The sequence below is a fragment of the Dendrobates tinctorius genome, unplaced genomic scaffold (genome assembly GCF_039654945.1).
Source record: "Dendrobates tinctorius isolate UK_male_01 unplaced genomic scaffold, ASM3965494v1 ptg000021l, whole genome shotgun sequence".
Taxonomy (NCBI): Eukaryota; Metazoa; Chordata; class Amphibia; order Anura; family Dendrobatidae; genus Dendrobates; species Dendrobates tinctorius.
Window position 1 is genome coordinate 33,185,713 of NW_027361689.1, and position 10,717 is coordinate 33,196,429.

The 10,717-nt window shown below is 36.7% G+C and overlaps 1 protein-coding gene across 1 annotated transcript; it reads right to left on the bottom strand.

Moving 5' to 3' along the window:
• Nucleotides 1-1,290: 1,290 nt before the first annotated feature.
• On the bottom strand, nt 1,291-10,382 carry OSR1 (odd-skipped related transcription factor 1). The gene is made up of 4 exons (XM_073568276.1): nt 10,160-10,382; nt 6,004-6,058; nt 3,253-3,926; nt 1,291-2,264 (listed from the first exon to the last, which is right to left on the bottom strand). Exons 3-4 carry the CDS (start codon nt 3,894-3,896, stop codon nt 2,129-2,131), a joined length of 780 nt encoding a protein of 259 aa, XP_073424377.1. The 5' UTR covers nt 3,897-3,926; nt 6,004-6,058; nt 10,160-10,382; the 3' UTR covers nt 1,291-2,128.
• Between the last annotated feature and the right edge of the window lie 335 nt (nt 10,383-10,717).

Here is a 10,717-nt window from a genome sequence, read left to right on the forward strand (position 1 = left end):
ATCTGTAGCAAAATCATTTTTATTCATGACAGTTCACCATCTCAGGCTGCACATAACACCTGTGGGTCATTGGCTGATATGGGCATAAAGGGGAGAAACTCATGGAGTGGCCACCCTCGTCCCCTGACCTCATCCCTATTGAAAACATCTGTAGGGCCCTCTAAGCCATAGATCTAGGATGATGGGAGCCAGTTAACATCAAAATAGCAGCTCTGGCAGCTTTTCTGACATCCTGCAAAGAAATTCAAGCAGAAACTCTTCAAAAACTCACAAATTCAATGGATGCAAGAATTGTGAAGGCGATATCAAAGAAGGGTTCCTAGGTTACATGTAACTTGGCCGCCTGTACAGATGTTTTTGATTGAAAAAGCTTTTGATTTACTGCAAGTAAATGTGATCACCTAATGCGGCAAATTTAACAAATGACAATTTTCAGTTCTTAGAACCTATAAAACGTTTTGAAAAAAATCCTGTTATCATTGGGAGGTTTGTCCAACCAAATTTGATGATGTTTTGAACATTGTACTGACTCACTTGCATCACCCATCAGAGAAAAATAGCATTTGCGTAATAATTTGGTTTATACCTTGCCCTATTAAAATGTAATAATTTTGCACAACTCTTAGAAAATTTTCCAACTTTCATCTGGTATAGATTTGTGCTACCAATTTCAACAACATCTGACATAAATTATATTAAATCTGTTATGGAGGCTCCGCTCCTTTAAAAAAGGACCTTTCACCAAATTTTTCATGTTGAGCTACACACACTATGTAGTAATGGCTGCAAAACATTTTATTTTTGTATTATTATTTTTTTTATTTGGTCTCTTTGATGCAGAGATATTAGCAATCAAAGTATTTGGCTCCTAATGAGTTAACTTTTGTTAATTTTAACCCAAGTGTTATCAGATAGCAACTCATTTTTGGAAAAGAAGTATACGCCCCCAGTAAAAACTATCTGACAGCACTTAACGAAAGTTAACTTATTAGGTGCCAACAGAGAGGCGAAAAAATTTAAAAAGAAGTTTAATTCCGCTCTGCAGCCACTATTACATAGTGTATCCAGCTCAGCATGAAAAATTAGCTGAAAGATCCTCTCCTCTATAAACATTCAACCACTTTTCTCATAACTTTCCAAAAGTGATGAGGGAAGCGCAATACAACAAATGCCACCCGTTTTTACACAAAACTGTGTGCTCAAAAATTTTTCACATTTTTCTTTTTTTCGCCCCAGAAAAGTGAAGCATGTGAAAACTCGAATTGTAAAACTTTCCATGATTCGGTCAGCACCATTTGAATATCTCTTTTTTTATTGTACAAATCCAGTGACAAGTGGTAATTTGTATATCAGCATAAAGTGCCAAAACAACCATAGAGCTATTGCGACAAAGAAAAAAAAATGCCAAAAAAAGTTAAATAAAATCCAAAAAAAAAGAGAACACAAAATAACAAGTAAAATATTAAATAGAAATGGAATGTTATCAGTTTACACAATAATTTGAAATTTGGTACAAGATGCAATAAAAGAAAATGTAAGAGGCCCCCACTCCATTCCAGCATGCAGTCTGAAGCAAAGCATATATTACACACGGTGAGCCAAAAACATTTGATATTTTTTTTTCCCTTTGTGATCAAAGTGTAAAAAAAAATTAAGTTTCACTGTTCTCCCCACCCCCCAAGAAAAAAATATAATTAACAGTAAACAAAAAGAGGGTGATAGTGAGAATTGAATTACTGAGACGCTCTTTCGAGATCAACATTTCACAACAGAAAGTTATGAAAGTACAAATGTAGAGACGTTACGCCTCTGTCTAGGGGGTTTATAAATAAAGTCTTATTCCAAGTCCCGGTCAGTTTTGCTGAGAGTATGAGCAAGATGAAAAGGGGCCTCCACTGGAAAAGTATGATGTTAGCACCCCCTCTTGGCACACAGTCTGACAGTGCCACCATGTCACCTTCTTTAGACTCGATTCCAAAAAGCTTTATCCAAAAAAAAAGTCTCATTCCAAAAAAAAGTTTCTTGTAACAGAGAAGTGTTTTGTCATATGTACACATAGACACGATAAGAGTTAAATAGTTTTTAATATAGATTTATATATTTGTCATAGTCTTTAGGAGTCGAGGGTTCAGCACTTAATTTTCGACGGTTTTAGTTCTTTAACTTGTGTGTGAAGAGTTTTGTGTACGGCCAAAGTCCTTGACTGACAAAATCCTTTGCCACACTCCTGACACTTGAAGGGTTTTTCTTTCGAGTGGATGTACCTGGAAATATAAACAAAAAATGCATTTTATTTTTGGTTGATCCTTTATACCAGATTGATGGTGGCTTCTATTATTTTTTTTTTATTCCAAACCATGAGTACGGTTTATAGTTTGGATAAGCCTGAGATTGTAACCTAAGAATCTTTTTTTGAGGGCCTTGAGGACTAAGATCGTATGTTTTGTAGTCCCTGTGGCTACACCACAAGAATATGTTGTAGAGCATCTCGTGAACATACGTTCTCATTGACCAGGAGGTTGACTAAAATGTTGTAGATCATCTCATGAACATACGTTCTGATTGACCAGGAGGTTGACCAGGACGTGACAACACCTAAAGATTACCATGTTTGGAATATTTAAAAATCAGAATATGTTTTACAAACCTGAGATAATATTAAATGTCTAGAGGCAGTGTGAGACAACATCTTATGGAAGCAAAGTACTTGAGGGAAATGTAAGAGGACATCTCAGGTAGAACCAAGTTTAGAATCCCCATTATTCTTTGCATAGATGTACGTGTGTTTCTTAATTTGCTACGCTCGAGAATTTACAAGTTCTCTCCTATATTGAAGGCAGGAGAATCTATAGGTGGCTTATGTAGCTACAAGCAAAACTGAAGCATGAAAATTGTTGAGCATGCAGGGATTTGTAGTATCTTTTAAAAAGTTGTTACGCAACAGGGTCCAAAAAAGTCTATATAGCCAGAAGATATACAACAATCAAAATTCTGATGGTTATGCTTGATCTTATTAGTAACACTTATATAGAATACATATGTATATTCTTCAGCTGGAGATTACTTATGAAATATGAAGCCTTATGGTTCGAGCATATCTGAGGTTGTTTTCTGGAGGTCTGATGAATGGAATTTGATTCCAGTCCAGAACACTGCTAAAATATTTATCTCACACCTAAGTAATAGCTCATATTTCATATATTCATAGTTATACACACGTTTATGGCATATGAGATGTAATTGAGTTCTTACCTGTGGTCTCTCAGATGGTCTTGTCTTCTGAATGCCTTGTGACAAATGTCACAAGTGTAGGGTCTTTCGTCTGTGTGGGTTCTTTCGTGGATCAATAGATTATAGGATTTCGTAAAATGTCTCCCACAAAATTTACACACAAATTCTTTTTTCGTTTTAGAAGGTAGCCTCCCACGTGTGGGTTTCTTCTCTGGAGTAAGCTTGGTGACATCTAAGAGAGCACCCAGACTTGAAGGAGAACCTTGCCCATCCAGTTGACTCAGTTTACAATGGTCTTCTTGTGTGGCAGCCACAGCCAGGTTGGCAAAGTCAAATCTCGGTTTGGTTTTATTGTGGAAACCTGTAGACTCGTGTTTGGGGTGAATAATATGAGGAAAAAGAGGAAAACCTGGGATCTGGAATCTGGTGTCTATCAAGCTGGATGCTCCTGGTACTTTGGAGAAGGAAGATCTGGGCAGATGTAATGCTGGGTATCCTAAGGTCCATTGGTGTAGATGAACTGCATGCAGGGCACTGAAACCGTACAAGTTGGGTATGTGGTCAGCAGGTACTGGAAGACCATTGAATGCTTGAAGGAAGGAGTAGTTGGTCAACTGCAGAGATGGATGGATGGGCACAGGAGCTGGTAGCGTTTTGCTTGCCATTGTGATAAGATCAAAGTTCCCAGCAGAAGACTGTAGAGAATACACAACGCGAGTTAATACGAGCACTTACGTAATAAATAAATAAATGAATATCAAACAAGGCAGTAAGCCAAAAATACAAGTACAGGTATAAATCACGGTTATTAAAAAAAATATCAGTTTCGGAGATTATTAATTGAGAGTAATTAGTAAATTGTCCTTGTGGGGGTCACAAAGAGTCATTTCCTCCAGAGCTGTAGCTTTAGTTAGCTACCCTGTCCTTACAACTGAACACACTGATCAGTACAGAGTGGCTTCTTATCAACTTCCTTGGCACCGAGCAGCCACAGCACAAGTCTTCTCACAATTTCATCTTTAACTTTCCCCAACTTCATCCACTCCTCTAAGGCTACGTTCACAGATCCAGTAGTCATCCGTTAGAACAGATCCATTAACAATCCATTGACAAAAACATTGTGCAGACACAACTATTTTTGTCCGCCTGAAAAAACTGATTTCAACTATATTTGTTTTTTTTTTTAACATTGAAATCTATGGAAAACGGGATCAGTTAAATTATCTGAGATTCTGCCATTTGAAAGAATCCGTCTTTTGCGTTCTGGATGTGAAAAAAGTAAATTTATAACACATACGACTGGACAAGCGATCTTTCATGTAATCATTCATTTGAAAATGATCCAGTAATCAAAAAAACGGATCCTTTTTCAAATGGGACAAAAACAAACGGTTGGCTCTTAAACGGATCCCTTTTTTATACACTTCAATGTTAAGAAAAAAAAAACAGATCCAGCAAAAATCAATCCATAGATTTCAATAGTTAAAAAAAAAAAAAAAAAAATCGGATCAGGTAGAAATAATTTTTTTTTCCATATGGACAAAAAAATTGTGTGACGTGAACCTATGTGCACAGATCCAGTAGTCATCCGTTAGAACAGATCCAGTATCGGTTTCGGTTCATTAACAAAAAGTTGAACAGACACAACTTTTTTGTCCACTTGAAAAAAAAATGATTTCTACCTGATCCGCTTTTTTTTTTTTAACTATTGAGATCTATGGAAAATGGATCCGTTAACTAGCCATTCCATTTGATGAGAATCCGTTTTTTTTTTGCTTATTGGATTACTTTCAAATAGATGATTACTTGAAAGTTCTCATGTCCGGTAATAGATATTATTTTTCCAGCCACCAGTAAGCAAAACACTGATATTTTGGGAGAAAAGCGGATAGCTATTTAATGGATCCATTTTACATAGACTTCAATATTGAAAAAAAAAACAGATCCAGTTGAAATCAGTTTTTTTCAGGTGGACAGAAAAAAGTTGTGTCTTCTTCGCCCAACTTTTTTGTTAACGGATTGCTGCTGGATCAGTTCTTACGGATGATTACTGGACATGTGAACAGAGCCTTATACTGGTAAAGAATATGCAAAACTCTGCAGTGCAACAATTTGGAATATATATCCAGATCTGCTGGTCTTTGTAGTACTTTTCTAGTATGGAAACGTACTAAACAGCCATTTTCTCCCCTATTTATCCAGTATTAGGAGGCTGACCTGGAATCCTGCATAGGATCAGATGATGGCACAGAATCAAGCTTCTTAATTTTATGTATATATGAGATAGGGAAATTATGACTCTGTGCAGCAGAAAATAAAAATATGAAAAAAATATTATTGCAAAATATCCATGGTTGTAGTAATAGCATAATTAATATTAACTTCCCTTGTGTCTTTGATGTTAAATATGCAGAGGGAAAAATATTTTTTTATGATGCCAATATAAACCCATCCAGACATGGTGGCACAGTATAGCACATTAGAACTAGTTCCCAAATATCATTTTCCGGTGCTCCCAGCACAATCAGAAACAAGTTACCATGTGTGTTCCCTGTGGTCTCTTCTAATTAATGATAATAATAGTTTCTATTTCTATGGCGCCGACATATTCCGCAGCTCTGTACATCAGAATGATAATAACACATAAGTCAGCAGATGCCAGGAGGAGAGAAGGATCCTATGCTCTGCAGCAGGTGCAGCTCAGCACCATCCACCTGACACTATGCTGAGCCCATGTGCTCCTGTTATGGCAGGCAGATCAGGGGCTCTTACCTCGTGATCGCTGCCCAGTAACGATGTCGTTTTTAGTAGATGGCTCCAATGTCACCTAAAAAAAGGAAGAAGGAAGAGATGAAGGTTTGCAGCTTTACCAAGATTTATGGACCTGTCAAAAATGATTAATTGTTATGTATAGTGTCCACCAAAGATTACAGCGTAATAATGGATCGTATGGAATAGGTGTGAGCATTGTGATAGAAGACACTCCAGAGCAGGAAGGGTTAAGGTGACCCCTTGGGCTGGTATCGATTCTCTGTCTGATACCTTAAACCAATGACTTTTTACTCTTCAATTTGTATTTTTTTTTTCCTGAAGCCTGCAAGATATATGAATTGTATTTGAGCCAGAACGATTAACGCTTTACGCAAATCTACGCAGCAGAGTGGAGTTTGTCAGGTCGTTTTACCTAGAACTGCAGTCAAGCCCTGGGCTCTGTTAGCTTCAATAAGGTAGGAATTATTTGGCCGAAAAGGGTTCACTGCAACTCCATGTATACAAATGTACAGATGAGGGAAGAGAGAAAGAAAGAAAGAAAGAAAGAAAGAAAGAAAGAAAGAAAGAAAGAAAGAAAGAAAGAAAGAAAAAAAGAAAGGAAAGAGATAAAGAAGGAAAGAAAGAAAGAGCTAGAGAGAGAGAAAGAGAGAGAAAGAAGGAAAGAAAGAGAGAGAAAGAAAGAAAGAAAGAAAGAAAGAAAGAAAGAAAAGAGAGAAAGAAGGAAAGAGAGAGAGAAAGAAGGAAAGAGAGAGAAAGAAGAAAGAGAGAGAAAGAAAGAGAAAGAGAGAGAGAAAGAAAGAAGGAAAGAAAGAAAGAAAAGGAAAGAGAGAGAAAGAAGGAAAGAGAGAAAGAAATTAAGGAAAGAGAGAGAAAAAGAAAGAAGGAAAGAGAGAGAAAGAAGACAGAAGGAAAGAGAGAAAGAGAGAGAGAGAAAGAAAGAAGGAAAGAAAGAAGGAAAGAAAGAAAGAAAGAAAGAAAGAAAGAAAGAAAGAAAGAAAGAAATAAATAGGGGAAGTGAGAAAATATAAAAATAAAGAAGGAAAGAGAAATAAAGAAATAGAGATAAGAATTTGTAGAAATTGTATTCAGCAGCCACAATATTCTCTTTAACATGTATTATTAACATACATAAATGGAGCAGAGCTGACGTTGTAATTTGGCCCAGCTTTTCCTGACATCATGGGATTCACCCGACTCCATCATGACTGCAGCAGATGATAAGATGGGGCAGTTTCTTCATTATTTGGCTGCACATTGAGGGGTCCGGGAGGTCTGTTACCCCAGCCCTGTGATCAGGGGTCAGCCTTCATCCTCTGCTCTGTGTCACTGTCAGCTCCTGTGCAGCCCCCGTCCATGGTGAGTCCAGAACCAGCCACAGCCAGGACCCTCCATTACACATTAATACTGTGGACCCCTGATCACACACAGCCCACTGTAGGATCCAGCCCAGGACATCACCTGCCCCCCCACACCTGATAGATCCCCACCATGGAGATTACTGGAGAGGAGACACAGAACCAGCTCTGCCAAGAGACATCCCCCACAACCCGAACTCCCCAACTCTGCCCCGAGCCCCAAAATCATGGGGGAGACAATACAATAGATATGGTGTGGAGGCAAATTCTGTATTACATATACTGGGCACTCTCTGAACTATATATATATATATATATATATATATATATATATATATAATGCTCAAAAAATAAAGGGAACACTTAAACACAGGATCCTATTTTTAAATGTTCCCTTTAAATTTTTGAGCAGTATATATATATATATATATATATATATATATATATATATTGCGTTATCTATACACATACCGTATATGATCTCAGCTTTTCACTTATGTAAACTTTGTACAAAGCAAATATAGAAAAATCTCTTGGAGACACTATAAAGCATCAATGACAGGAGAGTCAGCCCTGGACAGTGAGAAGCTTAGAAGAACATTGAAATCGATATCTATAATATAATTACAATGTAATCAGACTTTATGTCCTACTGGTATTAGATGGACCAAAGCAAGAGAGGAAAAGCAAAAATATACTGGAATACACATGTATAGAAGATCAACATGAGACTCCTTTCTAGAGAATATAATAATAATAATAATAATAATAATAATAATAATAATAATAATAATAAATTGCATGGCAATGTGTACAAATAATAAATGTAGTAATAAAATACATAAACAATAATGATTAAAATTTGTACAGTAAAGTATATAATAAATGCATTAATAAAGTATATAAATAATAATGGTAATACTAATAAATTGCACAGTAAAGTATATAAATAAAAAAATGCATTAATAAAGTATATAAGTAATAATAATAAATCGCACAGTAAAATTTTCAAATAATAATAATTATAGTTCACATCTTAGCAAAGTGTATAACAATATTAAAAATACCAAATATAGCATAAATGTAAAAAAATGACAATATGAAAAACTGACAATATTAAATGAAGGCTACAAATACAGTCAACTAAAAATTGCAACGATAAAATAAAATATAGGATACTTATAATGCAAACGATTATAAAAAGTTTAAAAAACTATATTTAGACTCTCTTTAAATCTACTGCTGTCTAGTAACACAGAACAGAGTAAGTTTGAGCTGAAAAATGTACAACTTTCCCAGCTTTTTATTATCGTTTCAATGGTCCAAAGAGGCTTTAAATAGAATATTCTCAAATGTGCAGCACCAAGGGATTATTGCTGCTTTAAAAACAAATAAAATAATAATAATAATAATAGAGGTAAAGTGTAATCTTGTATGATTTCTCACAGTTTAGTAGCCTTCAGTATTTAGTGTTATAGATATACCGATATTGCAGAGGTACATAGTAATGTGACCCTCTCCTGACAGATTTTTAGAAATGTTTCTGATATATGATGCTTAGAATTCTAGTAAGTATGTATTACTACAAATACTATATATATATATATATATATATATATATATATGTATATATATATTTATATACACACATTGAGATAGATAGATAGATAGATAATAGATAGGTAATAGATAGATAGATAGATAATAGATAGATAGATAGACCAAATAAGTAATAAATAATAATAAATAACAGACAGAGAAATAAGATAGATAGATAGATAATAGATAGGTAATAGATAGATAGATAGATAATAGATAGATAGATAGACCAAATAAGTAATAAATAATAATAAATAACAGACAGAGAAATAAGATAGATAGATAGATAATAGATAGGTAATAGATAGATAGATAGATAGATAAATAGACCAAATAAGTAATAAATAATAATAAATAACAGACAGAGAAATAAGATAGATAGATAGATAATAGATAGATAGATAATAGATAGGTAACAGATAGATGATAGATAGACAGAAAGATAAACCAAATAAGTAATAAATAATAATAAATAATAGATAGATGATAGACAGATAGATAGATAAGATAGATAAATAGATAGGTAGATGATAGTATACTATATACTACCAAATGTGGACACTTATATTACACTTTATTATTATTATACGTTTTAAAAGAAAGTAATGAGCATTTCGCCCTCCGACCACCTATATTTGAACTATTTTACACTTGTGATTCCTTTTATCCCTGAGCCCACCCAGTGGCTGTCCTGCTACCTTTCTGCCCCAGATGCACCTGCTGATGGATTCAGTCCTGCAGCCTCTGGTTATTATTAACATTAGTTGGTAACAAAGTAACAAAGAATATAAAAGTTATTTACAAGTTTCAGTGTGCATCTTCTATCCCGCAGATCTATGCAAAAGCCCAGATAAAGAAGCATGACTCCAGGCCACCAGCTGCTCTCCACAAGCTCCGCTCTGCTACATCCCTGTGTCCCAGCTCTGGATGCGTCTCCTGAAATCTCAGCCTTTCTGTCCTGGACCCATCAGCTCCTCTGGGCAGAGCCCTCATCCCACCCTCCGCAGGGGGTCCCGCCACAGTACACAGGGGATTCTAGCAGAGCAGACAAGCCCCCATGGCTCCCAGACCCCCTGACCCCGCACCCATCTGCAGGCAGGATAGATGGACTGTTCCTGCTGAGAGGACAGAGAAGGCGAGCAAAGTTCTGGAAAGTTTTGTGTAAGTTCGGAAGTTTCGGCGGTGACAAGCAGGGACTTTACCTGAAGAGGATCAGTGGCTCCTGGGACTGGTAGATGTCTCACAGATGGAGAAGATGGAAATGTCGGCTCCTGAGCACTTCTCTGTGTTCCCCCAGCTGTCACCCACTGTCCAGGCTGCAGCTCTACATCCACACTCTCAGGTGACCGTCATCCTCCTCCCGGAGCCGCCGCTGCTCTCTGACTCCCAGCAAGAACTTTCCCAAACTACTGAACTTTATCTCCAGCCGCCTCCTTATTTCAAGCAGCCAGCGCGCATGCGCAACAGCCTGTCCCAGCCAGCCCCCTGCACAACTCCCAGCAGGGGAGAGAAAGTTTCTGGGAGACCGTCAGAGTCTGAGAGGACAAGGGTCTGGGCTCCGGCAGATGCTGCAACCTGGGTCCCTGTCTGACGGGACTGTCCTGATACCAGAATGATAATGTGCGAGAGCCCCAGATGGGGAAGAAGACAGATCACCACACATCACACTTATCACATATCACACATCACACACATCACACATATCACACACATCACACATATCACACACATATCACACATCACACACATCACACATATCA

Excerpts from the sequence above, each read along its gene's own strand:
- OSR1 (XM_073568276.1), bottom strand. The coding sequence starts at position 3,896 with ATGGCAAGCAAAACGCTACCAGCTCCTGTGCCCATCCATCCATCTCTG. Across the intron at positions 2,265-3,252 it reads GACCATCTGAGAGACCACAG|GTACATCCACTCGAAAGAAA; the intron begins GTAAGAACTCAA and ends TTATATTTCCAG.